This window comes from Falco peregrinus, chromosome 4 (assembly GCF_023634155.1).
Source record: "Falco peregrinus isolate bFalPer1 chromosome 4, bFalPer1.pri, whole genome shotgun sequence".
In the NCBI taxonomy this organism is placed as follows: Eukaryota; Metazoa; Chordata; class Aves; order Falconiformes; family Falconidae; genus Falco; species Falco peregrinus.
Window position 1 is genome coordinate 885,788 of NC_073724.1, and position 24,028 is coordinate 909,815.

A 24,028-nucleotide genomic window follows, 5' to 3' on the forward strand; every position below is an offset into this window, starting at 1 on the left:
TTGGCCCGCTCGGCGCGGCTGCAGGGCCGCTGGGGGCTGCTGGGGCGCTGGGGGCTGCAGTGGCGCTGTGGCGCTGCGGGGCCGCTGGGGGCTGCTGAGGCGCTGCGGGGCTGCCGGGGGCCGCAGCGTTCAGAGCAGGACCGTCCTGGTTAGAAACGCCCTTCTTTTTTGTCTTTTCCTTATTAATTAAATCCGTCATAAAAATAAAGTAATGCCTACAGTGCCAGTACCGCATACGTTGTACCTACACCTGATGAGCTGTGTGTGACGAGGCGGGCGCTGCCCGGGCTCGGCGGTGGCCGCGGGGCAGCGCCGGGGCTGTGTGGCGCTGCGGGCGGGAGCGGCAGCCGGGGCGCAGCGCGAATGCCCCGGGAGCCGCCGCCCCCGGTGCCCGCAGCGAGCGGCTTCACACGGGGCTACCGCGCTATTGCCAGCGCCCGGGGCGGGCCGAGGCCCTCGGGCCGGCGCACAAGGCGAGAAACAAGAAAATCTCCTTTCGGTGCTCAAGGAACGCTTATAAGAAAAATGGGGACAGCCTTTAAGAGATGTAGCAACAGGACCAAGGGGAGCAGCTTTAGACGGAAAGAGGGTAGCTTTAGATTAGATATGAGGAAGAAATTCTCCACTGTGAGGGTGATGAGGCGCTGGCCCAGGCTGCCCAGAGCAGCTGTGGGTGCCCCATCCCTGGCAGGGCTCAAGGCCAGGCTGGACAGGGCTGGGAGCAGCCGGGGCTGGGGGAAGGGGTCCTTGTCCCTGGCAGGTGGCTTGGGACTAGATGATCATTAAGGTCCCTTCCAACCCAAACCATTCTCTGATTCTGTGATTCTATGAACCACACAATAGAAAATACATATCAAGAGGCCAGTAGCTTCCTACTGGGACAGCCCAAATTCCACCCGTGTGCTGCTTCCTAGGAGCTAGCGTAGGCCTTCAGATGTGCCTTGCCTATACAGATAGGTAGCCTCAAGGACATAAGTCAAATTTAGGCTGTCAGAATATGGCCAGGAGTGTTCTTGTCCACCTGGAGAATCAGCCTACACATCCTTTTTGTTGCTCCAGGTGTCTTTTTACTGTACAGTTTTGCAGGTATTCCTCTCACTCATGTCCGTCCGTGCCTCTGCCAAGAAAGCAGCCTGCTGCAGTCTGGCTGCATCTCCAAGCTCTGACAGGCAACAGCTAGGCCATGCCATCGGCACACCCAGGTACTCCAGGTCCTTGTGCTAACCATGTCTTGTCTGCCCTGGACGAGGTGAAACAGGCACACAGGCGTCCATGACCAGTTGGCCCCTTCACCCCTATTATTCAGAATGAAAAGTCCTACGTCAGAGTGTTGTACTTAAACCTCACACCTGTGAATGAAACTGGAGTTTTGTTAGTACATCTCTGTTGCTAAATAGGCTAGGGACAAGGAGCAAGGTTTAATGCTGGAGCACTGATTCTCCATAATGCTAAACTGCTAGCCGGCTTTTTAGCGTACTTCTGGCCAAGGCCAGCTAGAATCTCCGCAGCAATGCCTAGGCACCAGAACACCTAGCTACCTAGCACGCATTAAGGGCTGCTTCCAATAAGATATATAAATAAATTATGATCATTATAAATATTTATATTATTGTTAAGATTTCGGTTTCTTCCTCCTGTGAAGTCTTCCAACACTAACGAACAGGCTCTACATCCTCAAAGCCCTCCTTCCTCCTCATCCTTTTGCCATCCCAAAGCGTGTGACACATCTTCCAGTTTCATACCATACAAACAACAGTTTCATGTGTCACAACAGAGTTTTCGTGTTATATCAGATATTTTGAAATAAAAAAAGACACAAAATTTACAACAATACTAAGGTATTACAACCACAGCACAGTATGTACAGACTTGAGGAGACCCACAGCACAAGCACCATATAAGGTAGATGTGACCCATCTAGCCACTGGCCAGAAAGCAGTGCCCAGCCCTGTTCTGTTTTGTGCTATAGACAGAGCTTATATGGCTTACGCCCAGGGCTGGTGAGGAGGAGTCAGACGCATTTTTGCTCTGCGTGCCTTCAAGTGATGCAGGCCCTCCCATAAATCTGCTGTGGCAGATGAAATGACTGGTGAGAAGCAGCTGATGCAAGTTCATGCTGGCTGTCATAACCTGAAAATGAGGGGGATTTCCTCTACCCAGACAGACCATGTTTCCTGAATACCGAAGGAAGAGCAGAGACGACAGAAGTCAGGAGGGAGGGCAGCATGGGAAGAGTGGGCCATTTGTCCTACCTCCCACAGAGCCAGTTAAGCTTCTGCAAGTGGCTGTTCCAGAGTCTGACCACCATCAATAAGTCAATTCCGCTTCCCTAAATCACAAGCCTACTTTAGGTTTGAGCACGCACCTCCCGGGCATGTAAATGTGGGCAATTCTCCATTGGTATTGACAGCTGGTGCAGTCAACAGCAACACATGGGGAGCAGCCAACACATTTCCCTTCCCACCAGCCCCCTGCAGCAGTGTCATATTGGACATCACTGTAACGGAAAAGTTAAAAGAAACCTTGCTGAAAAGAGATGAGGAAGAATTGACTTTATGTTTAGACAGTGCTCAGGGCTGCAGTGGGACGTGTTTTGGGGGATGGAGTGCAGAAAAAGTGGTTGAAACTGCATCTCTGCTTCCTTTCATTGGCAGAACCGCGTGAGGCTATTGGCGTGGTGGTGGTGGCGGCATTTGACCTTGCTTTTCCTCATCTGGTTGGGAGACCCCCCCCAAGTTTGGAACGTCTGTACATGGAATATGAAGAGGATGATGATATTTCCTTTGCAAAATGGATGAGCAGCTTCTGGGGCCACAGCTTGATCGATGAGAATGAAAAAGAGGGTAGAGGCCACAAGAAACGTCAGGCACGACCCTTTAGCGAAAGGAGAGCTTCCCTTCCGGTAAGACCTGTGCGCAGTTTTCTCTCTGTGTGTGCGGTTTATGCATAAACACAAGTGCCCTCCCCAGGGGCATGGCCCTAGAGATGTACGGGGATGAGTATAGTGCACCTTGCCAAGTAAGCTCAGTTCCTACTGGCAGCAGTGAGTTGCTTTTTGAACTTAGCAACCTGCCAGGGCCAGGCCTCCGGTGCTTTTGGAATACAAGAAACCCATCAAACTCCAAGGTGAGCCACTGTAGGACCAGAAATGTAAGGAGAAGGGTGTAATAACTGCATAACTGTGTATTACAGTGGTGTTCTGTCTGCTCAGCATGACCTGACAGAGATCAAAACATTTTGGCAGCTGGCATACATAAACATTGTCCTTAATGAGTCTGTCCTCATCTGTCAAACGATATACCCCCCGGTATGTATTCACAGGGTTTGGACCTAATTCTGCAATTAGGCTGTCTCCAGGAGGTTGTATGCTTTACTCTCAGGTATCCAGCTGTTTGCAGCTGTAACTTCTAATTTAAGCTAGAGGATGTGGACCCTCCTTTTTTAAAACACCTGACTCAAAATAAGGATGCAACATAGAACAAAGCTTATTATACCGTAAAGTAAGATTTTAAGGTAGAAGTGCATTCTTCATTCTTAAAAAAAAAATAGTTGGGAAAGGGGCAGGGTTCACACATAGAAGCAGGTTTTTAAGAAAACTCACAACTGTGTGACCAATTATCAAAAGGAAGTTAAACTGAGAACAGCTGTTCACTTGAAGACTGTTGCTTTTATTTCAGCTTTAGAAAAATGTTTAGGTGGTCCAAACCTGTCTCGTTTTTGCCAACTGCATCAGTTGGCTTACCAAAGATCCTGTTTCCTTACAGATAATTTTTCACTTGTACCCTTACATCATTATGGATGCAACAAAGCAAATACTATTATACTGGGGAGAAATAGTTAATCTTTTTCAAACTTTTTTTTTCTGCCATGCTATGTTTTCATCTTGCAAATTCTCCTCCACTGGAGCTACTGTTCTTTAGGTCCCCGTATAGACTGAAGTGTAAGGATGTACGTTAAATCACTTTCCATCCAGCAAGCTACTGAACACATCTTTGTGTGTATCTGTGTGCATACACATACCTTTCATTTGAAGTATGTTCTTATATTAGATTTGTTCAAAATGTATTTAAATACTTAGCTAGGAGCTATTCAAATACTTTGCTGGAGTTGCATCCCTGAATCCATACCTAGAATGTGGATTAAATTAGCTGACAGAAAGGGAAGGATGTGACTTCTGACACTACTGTTCAACACGTTAAAGTTACCCTGTACACTTAATTATGTCTGGCCTTTACATTAATGCTCCACACCCATTTATATTGCTCCAGTACTATTATACAAGAGATATAAATTTTAATTTCTTTATTTCTCAGTGCCAGAAATTGACTGGAAGAATGAGAAAAGGGAAGATTTTTGTGGGGATTTTGTGATTTGGGGATAAATTTTGAGATGAAACCTTTCTATCTGGAAATCTCTAATTAGTTGGTAGTAAAGAGCACTGAAACATGTTGTCTTAAACCAAATCTAGAAGTTAAACAAATGGTCACTAATAATTCCCTAGAAATACCTTCAGAAAGAGCATCTCCTTGTTGACAGCAACAACATGGTATTGCACCTGGATGTGTGTTCTTTACCCAGTTATTACACATTATAATGACTGTAAGATTCATTATTATGAATTATAACTACTCTAAGATTCAAAACACTTATAAGGTTAGTTAAATAGTCTTCATTTTATCAGAACAGTGCTATTAATCAGAAGGAATAATAACCGAGATTAGACTGCGTCTTTTCTGCAAGTTAGTGCCTCCACAGCAGACTGCGGTGTACCCTTTCCTCTGTCTCAGCATCGTACATGGAGGTAACTTCGCTGTCCAGGTGAAAATCAAGTCAGCATGTCCTAACTGACACAGTGGTTTGCAAAAGTTCCTTGTGTAGATGCAATGGTGCTGCCAAACCAGCACTGCCAGCACACTTTGTCTGTACCCAGGGCTGGTATGCGGTGCATTAGCAGTAGTACAATCCTCCCCACGTGAGCTGTATCTGCACCAGGGGCATTTTGGTATTACATAGCAAAATACTAGCAGTATGACACAAAAGGTGGTTCTGCATCACACTGGAAATTGCTTTCAGCTCCAAATCAGTATGCTGGTCTTTGTAGTTTTTCCAGTGCTGTAAAAAGACATTCAAGCCACTGCTCTCACCTCAAACACAATGGTGAGCTCCTGTGGCATCCTCTCACGGTAGAGCCCCACAAAATATGGATAAAGCTTTGTAGAATAACTCCCAGACTTGCAGCAATTTTCATTATTTTTTTCCCAATATCTTAGCATGCCTCACAGAGATTAACAAAATGAGTTTCACAAAAATGCTTTTGCTATTGTCATTCCCATTTTACAGAGGGGAACACAAAATTTTATTCATCCTTCATGGGGTCGCTGGGCAACTCCACTCCCTTGAAAAGTGTCAGAGCTGTATATGTTGCTGTGGGCCAACACTGAATGTGAAAACTGCCCGGAGAGAACTATGTCATCTGTTTCCACCTCCTTTATTTAGCTTGCTCCCCTGGCAAACTTTAGACACATTAGCTGTGATACCCTTTTTGCAGCCTCCAGCTACAGTTTCCCTTGACACATTCTAGTTATTCTTCATCATTTTGGTTCAGGATAGTTTCTTACCTCCCAGACATTTTGTTGTGGGGAAAAGGTAGGGGGCAAAGGAGAACTGGTAAGAGCTTTACAACTCTAGAAATGTATCGAGTAGACATTGCTGCTCGCAGGAGGAAATATGTTAAGAAACAGCTGAGAGTGGGAGCAGAACAACTGACTGATGTTGAAGTTGCTAACATTAATTTAAACTAAAGTCAGACTGAACATCTACAACAATGTTGTTACTACAGATCAGTTGAAGCCTAGGCCAAAACATTTTCAAGGAATATATACTTGGCTTTAAGTTTCTCGGAAGGAAAGGAAGCTGTGGGACAGCATCTGAATGTCAAATGTTCCAAAACATCCCTAAAGCAGTGGGGTCATGGTATAAACTTCAGGAAACAACTAACACTGGGGCTGATGCACTGAAGATTAGTTTTCTTAGTGACAGCTGTGCAACCCCAAAAGATGGAAGCAATCATTTGTCTCCAACAGAAAGTGAGAAGGAGAATAGGCAAATTACATACAAATCAATTTCATGAAGTATCTTTGTTTGTGTACTTTTTGTGTGGTTTAGATGGGCAATTAGCAAAAGATTAGCTGTTTTGTAAATAGATACACTGAGCATGACCATCCTTTACACAAATGCTCAAGCAGAAAAAAGGGAGTAGTACTCAAGGGAGTGAGAATCAACCCCTGAGTACATGCTTGGTGCTTCTGGCTTTTCCAGTTCTGGCAAGAATTCCTCATTTTGATATGGGGGAGCATTTATCATTCTTCCTCCCATGCTTTTTCCCTTTTTTCGCCTCCTCCCCACTTTTCCAGTTTGAAAACTACCCAAGGTCAGATCCTAGGAGCTGGAGACCAAGGACACTTTGCTAAAGAGGCACCAGAAGTAGGCACAAGGCAGCTGCTGGGGCAAGGACGGGCACAGATACTGGAGCTGTGCTCAGAGACCTTTGGCAAGGGATGACAGCAGTGGCAGGCAGACACCAGGGTGCGGGTATAGAGATAATCTCTGTTGCCAGCAGCTGCTGAGACTTCAGGAGGGAAAGCATAGATTAAAGCAGCCTTCAGCCATTCTTATCTACAATGTTACCAAGGAATCAGTTTGGCACCAAATGTGTATACTAAATGCATGTATTAAATCTAAGATATAGAAAGCAAGCTACATGGATTTTATCTAAAGTCAGTGCTAGATCTGCTTCATCGCTGAGCTTTGTTTTATGACTCAGTTCTCCACAGAGTCAATCTTAAATAAAAGACCACCAATTTACTCTCGTAGTTATAAGCCATGCTATGTTCAAGCTTGAGCAGTTGTGCTGAGGCTCTTGTCCTCTGCAGGGTTGTGTCCTTAAGACAGCAACATGCTGACACACACGAGCATGCTGTCCTAGCTATGGTATTGCACCGAGGCACTGTGAAAAGAGGCATGACCACAGTAATGTGGTTGCATAGGTATGTATGCGTAGCTTTACCCTTAGTCCACTGAGGCAGACATGCACTTCAGGGGAAGGCCTGTCCCTTTTCTGAACCATTGCTGCCATGTCAGTATGTGAACTGCAGTCTTTTTGTGGAGGGCTTAACTATAAATCTATCTGTGAAAGGAAATTAAAAAGCAATGTTTCAGTAAAAGAAAACATTTACAAATATTGCAAAACAGGATTGTTAGAATACCATCCCTCATTTCAGCTGTCCTCCTGTTTTTTTGCCCAAACCCTCTAAGAATGAATACCAGTGATTTTCAGTGTGAGGCAATTTTTATTTCTAGGAAACAACGTATGTTGATGCCATTAAAATGACACAGAAGGCATTTAGCTTGTTGAGCTTGGCATAGCATGCTTACTCCTGTCCCTCAAGCACAATCTGATTGCTTTGATGCTTTTCAAAGTAACAATACAATATGACCTTACAGAAATTACAGCTGTATTGATTGGTTTCAAACCAAAGTAAAAATAGTATGGCAGAAATCATTACCACTACTCTCAGAGGCAGTCCATAATACTAGTTACTAAAATAAGCTTATATCTGGAAAAGAAACCAAACTGCGCTATGATCTGAAAATTCTTTAGTATTAGGTGCTTCTGTCAGGTGTAAGATTTGTTATTTTTAGCACCTCTCATCAAGCCTGCCTAATGTGACGTAGCCATAACCACATGGATGCACAGCCTCACTATTCAGAGAAAGGCTGCACAGGTCCCTGTTGTGCTGATACATTTAGAATAGCATCTGAGCAAGAGTAAATGGAAACATATAAAGGAGGTATTTCAAGTCTCTTCCAGTCCAAGATTTGTAGATTCATGTGGCCACTACACCAAGTCGGTTTAGCTTTCCACTGCTGTTTGTTAAAAAAAAAACAAAAACAAAAACCACACCACCACTGCACCCCCCACCCCCCAATAAACCCTACTCTCAGTGTAAGGCTGTCTCCTGAATTTTCTTAGAAAGCATTTTAGGATCTGTGGGATAGACCTTCAGTTGTTACAAACAATCACAGCTCCCCTGAAGCCAGCAGAGCTCCTCAGAGTTACTCAGTAGCTGAAGGCTTAGCACCAGACTTACACAAAACATATACAGGTCCAAACAGGTGTGTAGCAGCTGGGTGCCTGCAGTGCCCTAACTGGATACCTGCGAAAGTCTCATTCTCGGCACCTCCCATCTCCCTCTCACACTGCCAGCATCTCACCAGTGTTCAGCTACTCACCCTGGAAAAGCATCAACAGCTGGTAGGGCTTGGGCATGCCTGGCTTTACATAGTGCCTTCTCACCCATCTCCTCTGCAGGTCTGCCTATTCCTAAACCCACCAGCACACGACTCCACAGGACACAGCCATCCTTTATCAGTTTAATCTCCTTTACAGGCATTCAATTAAACACAGCTGATGCAGATCAATAGCCTTTATCTGCATGTCAGGCCTGGGAAAATTGAACCACACAGGAACTAAACACCTACCTACTCCCTCCCCGCCTCAGCCCTACAAATGGAATTGTAGGAAGCCTGTTACCTACCATTTCTCTGGTAGGAATGTGTCCCTTAGTGCCCTGGAAGTGCTTCCCTCATTGGTTCAGGACAAATAAAACCATCAGAAAATTCAGACCTGAACAATAAGGCATCTTGCCTGCATGTAGGCCATGCTGAAAATTTGACACTGATGGGCTAGAAATTGTTGCTGAAACACTGAAATGATCTCAAACATCTGATAAGACCTGGAGCACCTGTGGGTCAATCCCTGTATCTGGCTTATCTGGCCATAGAAGGCTGTGTCGTTGCATTTTGAGAGTCCTGTCTAGAACCTGCCGCCTGATGCTAGGCATGATTTTTTGAGGTTATGAAGGGTTCTGGTTCCTTTTAGTGCCAGGAGGCTCTAAGAGGACCCAGCACACTTTGAACTACTCATTTGGGTGCCAAAACTTAGATGCTCAAAAACAGGAATAAAAGCAAATTCTGCTGCCTCTGGAAAGCATGCTCTTGGCAGTGTGATTCTCTTGCACATGAAAGGGAAGATACAGGAGTCTGGGCAAGGTCCTTCATTCTGCACCATTGTTCAGAGAGCGCTCTGTGGCAGAAAAAATCTCCCCTGTGTGCTCTGCTTTAATATTCAGTACTCAAAAAAGACCTCTTGTTTTTCAGGCGAGGCTTTCCTCCCTCCATACAACACGACTTCATGCTTCTACCAAAGGCTGCTCTTCAGGCCATCTCAGGGGCTCCAAGGAGTTTCAAGAAGACCAGGATGTCAAATGCCACTGCCACAGGAAGGCAAGCAGAACACCTTCGGCAGACAGCTCGTGCCCAGAGTCAAGATCAAACTCCATCCAGGAATTTGCAGAGTCCTTTGAAAAGCAATTGCATCTCAAAAGCAAACGCTCAGTTTCTTTGGTAGGTAATGACAAACTTAAGATCATGTGAGAAGAAGAAAACCCAACCAACTGATGAGCAGGCCAGCTTTATCCCTGGTGTAATTGCTGTGGCTTTGCTGGGGGAGGAGAAGGAATAAGCTTGAATTAGAGTGTCTCACATTATGTGGTCTTTACAGTAACACGGTTAACACGGTAGCATTAGCATGGGAATTCTTGATGTAGTGTTACCATCTAGACTTATTAAAAGGTGTGTATCTTCAAAATGAGGCACTGTGCTGGCTGTGACAATGTTTTCAGAGGTTTCTACAGCTGTGCCAACAAAAAATAACAATATAAACCCAGGTTTGCTTTGCTTTTTCCATAAGACCCAGCTTGCTTTCTCACTGCTGCTGACCTGGTTTAACCACGTATGGTTATCTATATTTAATCGTATATGGTGTTACCTGTAAGACTGCCAGACACAGTGGTGTTTGAGAGGCTTCTCTTTTAGCCTTGGGACTCCATCCATCTGCTTTCTTCAGTGTCACCACGCAGCTGTGGCAGCAGCCATTGCTGTAGGTGGCTGAATATACTTTCACTGTAAGGGCTTGCAGCCAGCAGGGGATTCTCCCCCATTTCATCCTTCTCTTCTCCCCATCATTCTTTCCTGAGGCATGAGCATTTTCTGTATGGTTTGTGTTGATGAAGTAGCCAGTAACAGACTTTTGTCTGTGACACACTTTAGCACATTTTTGTTATTATGATACATAATAGCTGGTGTAACATACAACAGAAGGAAGAGTAATAAACCCTAACTCGCCTTTAAGTATCAGAACACTATCAAATTCAGTCACCCTATTGAAAAAGCTGTGCTTGAATAATGCTTGACATTGGTACCAAATAACAACAGAAGGAAGTATCTTTTGTTCTTTAGTTTGTTGACACTGACAGTTTGTATGGAGAAGTAATTTTCAGCTGTCTTTGCAGAACTTCTGTGCAGCAACAAGAAAGGAAAAAAAATCTCTTTTAAATAAGCAGCACCATTACATGATCAGTCCCACAATTATAGTCCTTGCATGAGCAGTCCTCTAAGAATATGCAGAATTACAGTGATGACAAGTCCGTTATGCCTTTGTTAAGGTTTTAAGTGCATTCTCTAATCTTCTTTTTCCCCTTTAGGAACTACTCAGAATTTGGAAATTCACACTGCCTTATGTGCCAACCCTCACCAGTGGTTGTCTGGTGTATCATTTATCATTTCTCCAAAATGCCTATGGCTAGAAAGTCTGTGAGCATGTGATAATTGCAGGATAGGTATAGTGAGCATAATGCACTAAATACGGCTTCAGTTCCAGTTAAAAACGTGGATCCTAGTACCCTTCTGTAATCCATGTGTGTGAGGTGTGCTGGGCTGTATTTTAATCTACCTTTCAAGTAGACCAAATTGTTGTCATTCCTGTTGTCACCACTGAAGTCTGGGAGATGTGAAGGATTTGAGAATCTCAGAGAACTGAGTGATAGGTGTTAGAGATCTGAAAGGGAATTTGGGAGTGGGCTTAAGCTTGTATCTCCAAATGGAGCAGGTTTTTTGCAGAGCTCTGTGGATGCAATTCAAACCACCGTGAACACACAGGTTAAAAGTGGAGGAAAGGTAATCCCATTTCCTCTCCTTCCCTACATACTACTTTTCTCTTATAAACGTGGCTTTAAGGACACTTCATGACCTTTAGCACTTGTTTTCAGTGAGCTCTTTGCAGCTAGCACTGAACATCCTTCAGGTGCACAAAGAGGGATCATGTGAAAGCCCAGAAAGATGGACTCTGGGCTGAGACCTCAGACCCCCTCCCTTTTCCTCTTCCATCTGTTCTCCCCCTCAAGTCCTCTGGGCGGGTGACCCTCCTGCCATACACGGAGTGGGATCAAATGCATGCTGACTCTTGCTGAGTTTTAGGGTGACTGGCTGGGGCCTTGAATATGAGCCCATCATATTAAATCTCATCTTGCTGAGGTAGGTGACTGTAATATTTAATTGTTCATTGCTAGTGAAATAATGATTTTTTTTTTGTTCACCTGGGAATAATTTTTAATCTCCTGCAATTTTTTTCCCTGCTTTTTAGCAACCTGAAGGTGTGAAGGAGAGAAGAGAAAGGGAAAGATTGCATTTGGGAAAAAACAAGTCTCGTAAGAGAATGGGAGAGAAATCAGAGCCAAGGAGAGAGCAGGAAGAAGATGAAGGTTCAGAATCTGTACCAGCAAAACACAACGAACAGTTTCCATCACAAACAAGCATTGAGAAAGGATATTTATGCACAGGCAGCTAGAATGCATTGAGATAATGAGTTTTAACACTCCCCCTGAAAAGCAGAGGGATCATTCTTGTTTTGTTTTGACTAGAAGAGGCCTGTTAGCTAGAATAAACCCTAATCTGTAAAATAAAAGTAAAATTCAACTGCATCGTTGACACCATGTTATTACCTTCCTGTCTTTACTTTTGCTATTAGGAACATGACCCTTGTCATAGGAGGAGTGTATCTGTTGCAAGATCCCAGTTAGCAATTAACCACTGTAAGAGGGTTTCAGGCAAGTTTAGCATTGTGGCAGGACAGTAGTGGATGCGTTCATTTAAGAGGAGAGCACGTATGTATTACAGAGCCGTGCAAAGTTATGCAAAGCCTTACGTTTCTGTTTTGATTGAAAACAGGCTTGTTGGCAGGTTTGGGAAAGGAAAGGTACACATAAAGGGCCACATGCTTCCTGTCCCTGACAGTCGCTTAGATTTGTCTTGGAAACCAGTGTCCTTTTGCTTTGACAATCTCCCGACTCCAAATTTGCAGAAGTAATAGAAGAGAAGCCCACATGTTCTCTTCTACACCTCCCTGATGTCTCATTTCACTTTCCTTTCCATGTCACTGCACAATATTAGCCTTGTTTCCCTGACATCCCCCAGCCCTCTCCCATGTCCTCCATCCCATTTCCCCAGTCACACAACTAGTTCTTTCTCCCAACTTTAACCTCATCATCTTGCTTCTTTTGTGGCCTCCCGCCCTCTCCTTTTACTACTTTATTGCCCTGCCTGCCTCATAGCTACCAGCTTCTTTTGCTACACCTCCAGTTTTGCCTCATCAAAATTTGAGCTTTGCCAAAAGCTCTCCAGTAAAGCCTGAGATGTTCTGCCTCTCATCTTCCATATAACCTCCTCAAGGGGTTGCCACACATTCAGCGTGAGGCATCGCAATGCTTCTCCCTTTTCCTTTTTCTAGAACTAGGGCTAAACCAAGGGAATGGGAACTGGCTCTGTCTATGGTAAGCAGAACTTTGGAAAACTCTGTTTCCTCTGGCTGAACATCTCCTGAACTCAGGTGTAAATCTCATCAACTGTAAGTAAGATTTCATTCTCTGCAGAGGAAATTCACTTCCAGAGGCTCATAAGCACATACATCCCCCCACAACACCCCCTTCTGCAACACGTAAGTCTTCCCTGCAGAGAAGAACCCTGCCCTCTTTGGGAACCACCTCCCCAAGCCTAGCGTAGAGAAAGCCTGCTTTGTGTAATGCAGTTAGAGACAAGTAAAGACCAATGAAGTCATGAGCAAAAGTCAAAGTCTGCTGGATTTTTCTTCCTGTGATTTTCTGTAATTAACGAAGATTTTATTGTTTTATTTTAGAGCATTAATTTTGAATGTTCAACCTGTTACAAAGCTTAGTGCATCCTTAAAAGTTTATAACACTTATCTCCATTAAAGGATTGTTTTTCTTTTTAAGTAGGGCTTTAGGGGATATGTAAGAAAGCAACTGAACCCTTGCTGGTGCTTGTAAATTGCTTCTTGCTTTATACATTAAATTAATAAATCTGACTGAAAAATGTTGTTCCTATGCATAGTCCCTGTCCCGCTCCAACCAGATTGAATTTTCACAAAGTTCTTCTGTCGGCTAACACTTCCATGCAGGCAGCTTTCCTTTTATAGCCTGAATTTGAACACTGCATTACAAGAGACCTGGGTGGAAAGGAACATGGCCAGCTGTGCCGGAGTTCCTCAGATAAAACCTCTCACGTACATCCTTTCACGTGGCAGCCTGCCCTCATGAGTGCCGTGGCTGCACCAGGTTTGCCTGGATCTCAGAGCATGAGCCTTCTCCTCCTGTTTTCCAGCTCAGCAGGCCCAGCTGTATCCTGGCAGAATTTGCAAAAAGCTTGTATTTGTGATAACGTGCTGGTTGCACACCACACCTGATGGGATGAAAACACTGAAAAGAGCTAAAATAGAAAACCCCGTGTGCCTGGCTCTCACTTGCTGTTTACCAACCCCACCAAAGTGCCAGCCAGCCTTACCCCACCAGCCCAGGGGGTCTCCCTGTGGGCAGCCACCAGCCCAAGGGGTCTCCCTGCAGGCAGCCCCCGTGCAGCCGAGAGCTGCCACACTCCAGTGGCAGGGCTGGCAGCCATTCGTGGCATTGCTGGACTTGCCTGCCAGCTCCCTGCTCCGGAAACAGAAGCATTCAAATAATGTCCTCAACACTGTCCTCCTTAAATCGCTAACAAATGTCCACTCCAAAGGGTTTTCTCTTGCTTCATGTCATGCCCGATTGGAGCAATGGCCCTTTCCCATTTAGCCCCACGTAGTCAGGTGCAATAGTTCCTTAGAGAGACTGAAACCTGCATGACAGAATGAAGTAACTCTCCACAGAAATTTGCAATTATTATTGGGGATTGCGGAAGGAAGGTAATCATCTGAAGAGGAATCTGATTGCAATGGCATGGCTGATATTCCTGTTTCCACAGAAAGTAGATTTGGGGCACACAAGCAGTCAGAAAGATTCCAGAGGGATTTCATTTCCACAGCAGATCGTCAGTTCGGTGGTGACTGACACAGCAAGTAGTCACTGCCATGATTCCCACCCCAGTTCCCGGAGCGGTGCGGCCGGCTGTGGGCATTTTCTGCGCACACCCTCCTTCCTAGGCGAGCACTCTGCTTTTTCTGCTTTTTTCAAGAGTGGGATGGCTACAAATTGCATCAGAGTCAAAATTGGACACGAAGGAGGTCAGTTAGTGGGAAGCAAAGAGGAAGGGACCAAATCCCATCTTTTCCTAAATGCACATTAACAGGTAGTGTTGAAAACTTGAGACAGATTTACAAGAGAGGGGAACCACCACCACCACTACCACCACCACCACCACCACCAGCAGGCTGGCACTCCCACTGCGGGCCAGCTGTCAGAAGCTGCTGTGACTCAGAAGCCCATAAAGGACATGTTAAACTTGCTGCATCTCACAGGTGGGAGCCCACACTCTGGTAAAACACTGGTGTCTGCGATCCTTCCCAGTGCTTCAGGCTGACCAGAAGGTGCTCCTGAGGGACCTCAGGGCACGGGTACCTACAAGCATTTTGAGAGCATGATCCAGTGATGCCCCAGTGTTTTCTGAGAGGGCTGAGAAGAGACCGTCAAGTGTGGTTACCTCATCTTTTAGGTAGGCATTTCCAAAGCAAAATATTTATGCTCGTGTGCTTCTGAGGTGTTGTTTATTTGCAACATGGTTTTGAAGGTGCATTAAATTGTGGGTACTTGTTAACATGTCATGTATTAGTATATAAAATGCCAGACCCCACAAAGGCAAAACGAGGCAATAGTTATGTTTATGTGCATGCTTGCAACAAACCTTTCTGGGAAAAAAAGGGAAATAATTAAATGCCTAAGTAAACCAAAACAACTATGATGTATAACTGAACAAGAACATAATAGCCATTAAAAAAGAAACATAATATTAAATATGAAAAAATGAAAATGTTCATATGTGCTTTTTGTCCTTTAGCACAAAAAAAGGTATTTGGGTAAGCACAGCCCTGGCTGTGAATGCATTCAGTGTACATATGAATAGTATAAAATCACATAGTGATCTAATCAAACTTGATAACTAAAATTGTTCACAGAGATGAATCATAATCATGGGATGTTGAGTTTACACAGCCATCTGCCGAAACCATTAAAAACAACAGGTCTTGAAATACATCCAGAAAGATATTGCAGCCAAAATCTGGTCATTCAATGAATGAGTGAATACTGAAATCCAGCACACTTCCGAGATGATGCCCTGCCTGTGGCTGTTGTATGAACAAATGCTAAAATAAACCCACCCATCACAGAAATGATTTTCATATACTCTGTTGTTTTAGATGGGATTGACAGATGCTATTCCTCCTGTTAGGAGGATCCCTCTCTACTGTATTTTGGAAAACAGGTAACTCTCAGCTGTGTCTGAGGTCAGACAGAATAGGAGGAAGAAGTGATACAAGGAGCATCAAAGACTCATATTCTGCCATATTTGATGCATTCTTGTCCTTCTTATATGTTTGTGAAAATGCTCCAGTTCATGCAGTTTCTAAACTGATGGACAGGGTTCTGCTGTACAGAGAAGACCCACCAAAACTTGTGACAGTTGTATATGATTTTTCATCCAAAAGCTTATGGAGTCCTTACAGAGAGTCCTCAGCCTGGTGAGTTAGTCCTGTTCCTGACAGTGAACTATCAAAAAAGAGCCCTCTTTCTGCCTCAAAGTTTGAGCAGAAGGATTCATGGTCACTGTTCCCCTGGGCTTTGCTGCAGCCATTCCCCACTGTATGAGGCAGATGCCGCCGGCTTGGCCCTTTGGAAAACTGCCCTTCCTGGACCTCTGTGCAGTGGACTTCGGCTGATATCTGCTCTTCCTATAAGCACAAAATACATCTTCAGTGTCTCTCTTCAGCATTTTAAATCTAGTGGGTCTACTCCCTGAGGACTCCTATACAGAGAATTCTGGCTGTCAGAAAGCAGCTAGAGTGATTTTAGGTTGGCCTTCCCAAAGCTGGCACAAAGTTATGCCCAGGAGAGAGGAACGGTCAGGGCATTCCTTTGTGCTGATGGTCCGAGCAGCAATAAAAGGTCCTCAGGAAGAACAGAGTAACTTTGGGCTGCTCTTAACCCTGCAGGAGTGGCAATCACAGGTTAGCCCAGAACTTGGTCTGCAAACAAAAAATTTCATTAACTTCTCCATTATGCCAGGTTCCACCCACCCACAGCTGGAGGTGAGGATACAACAGATTTTCCATTCCTTTAATGCCTTTTGCATGGAACAAATGTGGTTGCACAGTAGTATAATCCACATCTCAACTTTACAGTCAACAGACATCAACCGTAATGGTTGTCACTCATCCAGGGTACTCATTACAATTTTATTATCTATTCAGAAGTGATCCATTGTTGAGGTTGGGGTCATTTACTACTGATAAAACTTCCCTTTCACTTGAAGGAGGAAGATTTGGGTCCATATGTTATTTGTCACGATGACTTGGGGACTGGCAGCAGCATGGAACTTCATTGCACACAGTTTTCACAAAGACGTATGGTGACAACTCCCAGGGCCTTATTTTCTGTTACATTTTCTGTTAGAGAGTAGCGGAAAGGGTTTATATACCAAATTCTCCAGACCTTGACTAAACCTTGAATGCTGGTGACTGAAAGAGATACATTTGCATGTTGAAGCTGCTGCAGCAATCCGGCATTACCAGATGCTACCTGGGAGGTGGTGAATCCTCAGTGTCATCTTTAAGGGCTTTTAGCAAAGTTTTGCACTAATGGAAACACCAAAAGCGAAGATGATGGGCAACACTGGAGCTGCTGCAGCTGGGATGTGTCAGTCTTTAATTAACAGTATTAGTGGGAAAGGGGAACGCCAGTGCTCTGAGGGAGCTGGAAGCAGCCGGACGTTCCAATGGCTGCAGGTCAGAGCCGGCGCTGCAGAGAGGAGCAGCGTTCCCTAATTCCTGGCTAATCGATGCTGAAGGGTTGGGTCAGCCTGGCTCCTGTCACCCCACAAAGATGAGTGCTGGGGGGAGCTGGTGGCAAATGCTGGGGGGAGCTGGTGACAGATGCTGGGGGGAGCTGGTGGCGAATGCTGGGGGGAGCTGGTGACAGATGCTGGGGGGAGCTGGTGGCGAATGCTGGGGGGAGCTGGTGGCAAATGCTGGGGGGAGCTGGTGACAGATGCTGGGGGGAGCTGGTGGCGAATGCTGGGGGGAGCTGGTGACAGATGCTGGGGGGAGCTGGTGGCGAATGCTGGGGGGAGCTGGTGGTGAATGCTGGGGGGAGCTGGTGGTGAATGCTGGGGCGAGCTGGTGGCAAATGCTGGGGGGAGCTGGTGACAGATGCTGGGGGGAGCTGGTGGCGAATGCTGGGGGGAGCTGGTGGCGAATGCTGGGGGGAGCTGGTGACAGATGCTGGGGGGAGCTGGTGGCGAATGCTGGGGGGAGCTGGTGACAGATGCTGGGGGGAGCTGGTGGCGAATGCTGGGGGGAGCTGGTGGCGAATGCTGGGGCGAGCTGGTGACAGATGCTGGGGGGAGCTGGTGGTGAATGCTGGGGGGAGCTGGTGACAGATGCTGGGGGGAGCTAGTGGCGAATGCTGGGGGGAGCTGGTGGTGAATGCTGGGGGGAGCTGGTGGTGAATGCTGGGGCGAGCTGGTGCCACAGGCAGAATCTCCGGCGGGGGACTGGGGACCCGCCACTGCTGCCTTGGGGTGGGTTTCTGTCGGTGGCATGTGGGACCCGGTGGGGGAGCGGCGGGAAAGGCAGGCACAGCTGCTGCACTGGCTGGGCATCCAGACACCAAACCCTGTCTCAGGACCATTTTTTCTGGTATCAAATGAGCAGAAACAAAAAGTGCTGGTTGCCACATTGTCCTGCAAAAAAAAAAATAAAGCTATGCCTGCTTTGGGTCCTGCTGGAGTTATTCTGAGGATAACAACAGTATCTTCATTTCCTTACTATCATGGATTTGGTAAATGTTTTGGACCAAGGTCACCCCTCTCAACATTCCTGGGAAATGACAGGAATCCCTGTGTGGCAATCCTGTTTGCCAGCACTCCTTTCCCTTTGCTCTGACCAGCACACCGGGGCGGCAGCTGTGGGAGCTGAGTGGTGCCCCCCGTGCTAGGGGGCTTCTGCCCCGTGGTGGGGACTCGGGGCACGGGGGGGGGGACACAGCCCGTGTGGTCCCATCATGGAAGGAGGAAGCCGGGCTTTCCACAGCGGCTGAGGCATGCAGGGTCACGGCAGGCTGGCAGCCCTCCGTGCCGCACAAACCCTGCCGTGCCCCAGAATTTCAGAGGAAACTGGGAGACAAAGCCATACTGAACCTCCTTCTTCAGATGCATACAATGTGTTCGTTGCAGGGGATCACTCACGGCTGTGAAATGAAGCACAAAGGGACAAACCGGCAGCACCAGTTCCTATGTTCCATCAAATAAAGAAATACAGAAACAAAAGGGGGGTAAGCCACCTGAATGTCTTAAAACAATCAAAGTCACAGGAATGTCAAAACAAAGCTGATAGTAGATTTTTTCTTTATTTCTTTTTCTTTTTCATTGGAAAGAGGGTGTTCTGGCTGGGAACTTCAGCAGGAGACCCAAGATGAGAAATCCTCCTCTTTCACTTTTATACCATTCACTGGCTTACTAAATTACGTGGCCGTTTCCTTTTTATTGTGCCTGCTCACCAAAGTACCAAATAATATTTTATATATACATATATATATATACACAAAATACATATATATATTGACATGTGCTGACAATTAGACGTTTGTACCTCTGCATCTCCCGGGAGAAGTGCGCCGTCCTGCGGGTTTCTGTCCCACCGCTCCCCCTGCCTGGCCACAAACTACTACTTTTCAAGCTGCCTCTGGGGTTTTCTGCTTTCCCTCAAGTTTCTTGCTCAGAAACCACCTCCTCCCCGTCACTCCCCAGCTTCCCTACAATGGTCTTTTCCCACAAAGCTGCTTTGGGGGCTGCCTGTGCCCCCATCACATCCAACATCGCCCCGCCAGTGCACACCCGCGTCCAAGCGTGCCCCTGTTCACACAGCGCATGCACCAACAGACACTGACTTGCTGGCTGATGGTGACAGTGGTGCTGTGGGGAACCTGGTGGAGGTTGGCCTGGGTGGGAGCACCCTGCCCGCCCTGGCAGCCCCGTGGGCTCTGGGGCTGGTGCACAGGGGGACAGCCAAAAGGGGGAATGCTGACACTCTGCTGAGCGGGGCTGGGGGTGAGGAGCTCAGGCCAGGCTGTTTCATGGGCGGAGTGTGATGGAGGGAGTGGGTCCCCCAGAGGAGTGTGATGGAGGGAGCTGGCTTGTGAGAGGTGTTTTGGGTTTGTGCCCAGGACCCAGGGTGGGGGTGCTGCAAATTCAGGTGCTTTGGGAGGGCAGAGGTTTGCTAAGTTGACAGCCAGGTCGGAGACTGAAGGATCCAGCTCCTGCTCCGAGGGGATGTGTGGTGCAAGGAGCTGGCTGGGAGGACAGTGGCTGAGCAAAAAGTGTTTGTCTCCAGGGGAATATTGCACCTTGACATGGAGACTTGTGTGGGGCTTGGCTGGGCTGCTCCCTTATTGCTGCTCTTTCTCTTTCATGTGTGTGATAGATGTGTGTATGGGGGGAACTGTTTTGTGTCAGGGATTTTCTGTCCCTGGTGCACCATGGGATAAAAAGCAGCACCACAACAGTGTGCCTCTGCTCTGTAGGGCAAGCAGGAGGGCATCACCCACCGTGCTGTGGGAGAGCTGAGGGGAGAGGGACCCAGGGGGCAATGCCCATGCAGTGACACCAGCTTTGCGACCTACCCATCCCTCCGTGCTCACCTCCGACAGCTGCGCTTCTGCTCTCGCTTTCCCTCTTCCCCAGAAAAGCAGTTTTCCCTTGTTCTCCCTAGGCTGGGCTGCAGCTGGTGCTTTTCATAGAACTGCTCAGCTGGCCGCTTTTCTCATCCTGCTCTTTCTGCCTTGCACCTCTGCCAATGGGGGTGTTCACCCCGATGTCCCCCTGTGGCTAGTGGCTAGCCCTCTGTCCTGACTCACCCGAGGTACTGCCGAGCACAGCGAGTGAGTCAGAGACAGAGAGAATAAAAAGTAACAAAACAAGGAGGAGGACAAAACTGCATCCTAAAAAAAGTTGAAAGCACACCATTAGGTTTACAAGAGTTAAACTCTCAAAAGCTGGACAAATCCAGACCGAGCGCTGCCCCTGGAAGCATAGCTCAGCTCCCTCTTCCCTTCCCCCATGCAACGTGCATTATGTGACATGATTTAATCATTTGCCTGCATACTATTTTTCCCACAGGCCTAGCGCCTCATTTAGTGCAAACATCAGGCAGCGCCTGGGAATGAAGCTGTCTCTGTGATTTCCGTGCAGGCTGTGTGACCAGGAGCCCCATTGGCCACCACACCACCCGGTGCACCAGATCACAGCTGCCAGCTTCCTCACGAGGTTTCTGGGGGTGGCTTTCCTGCAACCTTTGGATGTTTAGCAAATTAAAAAAAAATAAAAAATAAAGGTGAGGAGATACTATTTCCAGGGAACTGGGAACTTTTCATTATGGTTCACTGCACCTTTTTGAATATTCCATTGGCCCTGATATCTGATAATTGTTCAGAATGCTTTATGATTTTACTAACTGCTCCAACAGACTCCGTCTGCTGTTCTGAGTGCTCAGTGATCCTATAAAACTATAACCTAGACGTCTTCCCCAAAGTAAGAAGCCATCAGCCAGAGACATGCAAGAAACACATCTAGAAATGGCCAAGGAACCTGATGGAGGCAGGGAGAGTTCCCAGTTCTTGCAGCTGCTGTTTCTTTCCTCAGCCAATGGATTATCCCATTTCCCCACAGCCCTCTGCCTTAGATTTCCATGTCCTGATTTCTGCAGCAGCTGATAAACTAGGACGTGGCGTGGTACTTGACCCCAGGTGAGTGCACCAGCCCAGCTCTGCTGCCTGGCACTGCTGAGAAGTTAGGCGGCTGTAGGCTTGTCCCACTAATCTATTGCTGACCAGCCTCTACCAAAAAATGTCAAGGTAGTGCACATCCTTGTCTCCAGCATGAATTATCTCCTACTGCCTAATGCTAAACTTGCTTCACAAGATGAAGCGTAGTAAAAAGAAATGTAATTCCACATTCTCAGAGCTGATTTTCAGACTTCTGTGCGGGCATTTGCAGTATAAAGTCATTTTTGCTCTCATCCAGCTGGCAGATGACAAGACAAGAAAAAGCAAAAATCCTTACTCTCAGCGTGGGGACAGGGATCATCTTTTTTTATACGTGCTTGCACCAAAGATGACCCCACCTGCTCTTGGTGTCAAGGCATATATTCATTTCAAGTACTGATACTCCGAGAAAAAAAATATTCGGGATCTGCAAACCACTTTCTCCCAGTGCTTCTGCCTTCCCTAGGTTTCTCTGTTTTAAATCATCATTATATGGAAATGGAGAAGTCTGGAGACAATATTCTTGCCATTAATACGCTGAGCATTTCTGGCTTTATTACACTACTAGATTCCCCATGCCAAATTGCTAGATGATTTCAAGGGACTCTAACCAACTTGAAGTGCTGTCAGTTCCCCGTGAGTTACAGATTGTTTCAGGTACACACCTGCACTCGTCACAGTTCCTCTCCTAATGCAGAGTGGAGTGAGATGAGCTCTTCTGACTTTTTTTATCCATAACTGTTTTTCTACATTCTTCTGGATCAAAGGCTTTCCCAAGAGGGCATACATTTTTATATGCTAGGAATCAGCTTATTATTAATTGCTGATGAATGCACAGAGGGGATAGAAACTTGAAAAGGACACTCTTCCTGAAAGTTTCTTGCAGAAGTCTTGCAGGCTACTTGTAAAAAAAAAAAAAAAAAAAAAGTACTTCAAACAAAGCAACATACTTCATAATTTTTAAAATTACATGTTTCATGTAACCACATTGTTTTACTGATGGCAGGATCAGGCCTAGAAGGTTTTTTAAACTTTACGGATTTAAACCTGTATCTTCTAGATCCATGCAAGAGCCAATATCCCCAGTAGTGCTCCAAAACTGGGGCTATCATAAGATGGGTCTTTGTATTGAAATTAACTTTTTATTTATTTTGCTTGTTACAAGTTGTATTGAAAACAGAACATCAATGTTTGCTTTCCCTCAAGTCACAGACAGCGCACGCTTTTGCTCTTTATTCAACTCTTGTATAAGCTTTGCAAGGCCGGAATTATTTAGCTTTCTGGGTGCTCTGTCTGGAGATCACTTACTTTATCGGTGTCAGGTACACTTCTGTGCTACGTCTACTCAGCTATAAATTAGACGTGGTGCTACGAAGACACCTACAAACAGCAAATCTTGATGTTCCAGGGGAATGGATCAGCATTTCCCTGCAGGTTTCCCCCTGAAGCATGCCGTGCCTGTGTCCTGCAGGCCAGGCCAGGCCAGCAGCCCACTGCTTCCCTGCACCGGCGCCGGCTCCCAGGACGTGCCGGAGGCCGGGGTCTGGGCAGGCTGCTGGCGGTGGGCAGCAAGGGCCAAAGGCACAGAGCGTGGCTGCGAGCGCCCTGCGGAGACACTTGGAGAGCCAGGTTATGGGGTGTCTGCTCCTGCCGTTTGCTACGGTGCCGTCACCCCAGTGGCTGGGCTGAAACTGGCTCTCCTGCCTCCCGGCGCTGCCGCTCGTCTCTGGGGCCACACTGCGGGTCTCACAGTAACCCCAGAACACACACAACTCTGATTTGTCTCTAACACTCCTGAGTATTTGGCCCAAGGCACAGGTGTGTGGCTGCGGGCAAACAATGGAGTACGGAGACACGAGGGATGTGAGTGCCAGGTACTACAACAGCCCTGGTGAAGCAGAGCTGGGCGCTGCAGCCATGCGGTGGGATAGACCCTGGGGCTCGGCACCGCAGGCACCTGGCCTTGTGACGTTTCCTTCAGGAACTCCTGTGAAAAGCCAATCAAGCACTACTTGCAAAGTCACCTCGCAGAGTTTGAGCTTAGCCACGAAGAAATGTTTTTATGACTTGCTTCAGCTCCATGTCAGCGAACAGCCAAGTGCCTATAAAAAGCCTCCTTTGCAAGTGTCTTCGGGACTCAAGCCCAGTGGAGATTCATTTAAAGTGTGCGCTGTAATGATTTTTGTGGATGCTATTTACTTTGACCCCTTCAAGAATGGAGGGATTCCCAGTTATGAAGGAACTTCCCAGGTAAAACCAGGAGGACACAAGGGCACATGGAAATAAGTTTGTTTGTCGGATGAGCAGACATAAATGATGCATCTGGGCTGCATTGTTCAGAAAATCTTGCTTTTCTATTTCAGACACCACAGTGTTTAGCTGCAGTTACTTGATAGCTTGTTCTTACTGAGTTGGAGAGGATGCACAAGTGTGATTACGTGGTCATTTTAACATAAAGCAAAAGCAATGTTAACTGTATCAAACCTTTCAAGTATGGAATGGTTGCCCAAAACCATTCATAGCACAGACCTAACGCTCACTACAGCATTAAGCACCTAAAGACAACTATTCTTTTGCTGAGGGACATGTTGAGCAGGAAGAAAAGTGGGATAGATCCAATATGTTACTATTTACAAACTGGTAAACTGGACCTATTAGTAATTTTAATTGCCTTTTACAATTGCATTGTAAGGAGCAATCCTGAACAGGCAGGAAAACTGTTGTGATATAAGCAAGTCTTTTTCACTTATTTTTACGTATTTAGATTTTCTTTAAGGTATTTGCCCTTGTTTGTATGAATTCTCAGAATACGTTGT

General features: G+C 46.4%; 1 protein-coding gene across 1 annotated transcript; it reads left to right on the plus strand.

Moving 5' to 3' along the window:
• Positions 1–2,495: 2,495 nt before the first annotated feature.
• On the plus strand, positions 2,496–13,280 carry LNP1 (leukemia NUP98 fusion partner 1). The gene is made up of 3 exons (XM_005237475.3): positions 2,496–2,902; positions 9,220–9,465; positions 11,543–13,280. Exons 1-3 carry the CDS (start codon positions 2,753–2,755, stop codon positions 11,744–11,746), a joined length of 600 nt encoding a protein of 199 aa, XP_005237532.1. The 5' UTR covers positions 2,496–2,752; the 3' UTR covers positions 11,747–13,280.
• The last annotated feature ends 10,748 nt before the right edge of the window (positions 13,281–24,028 follow it).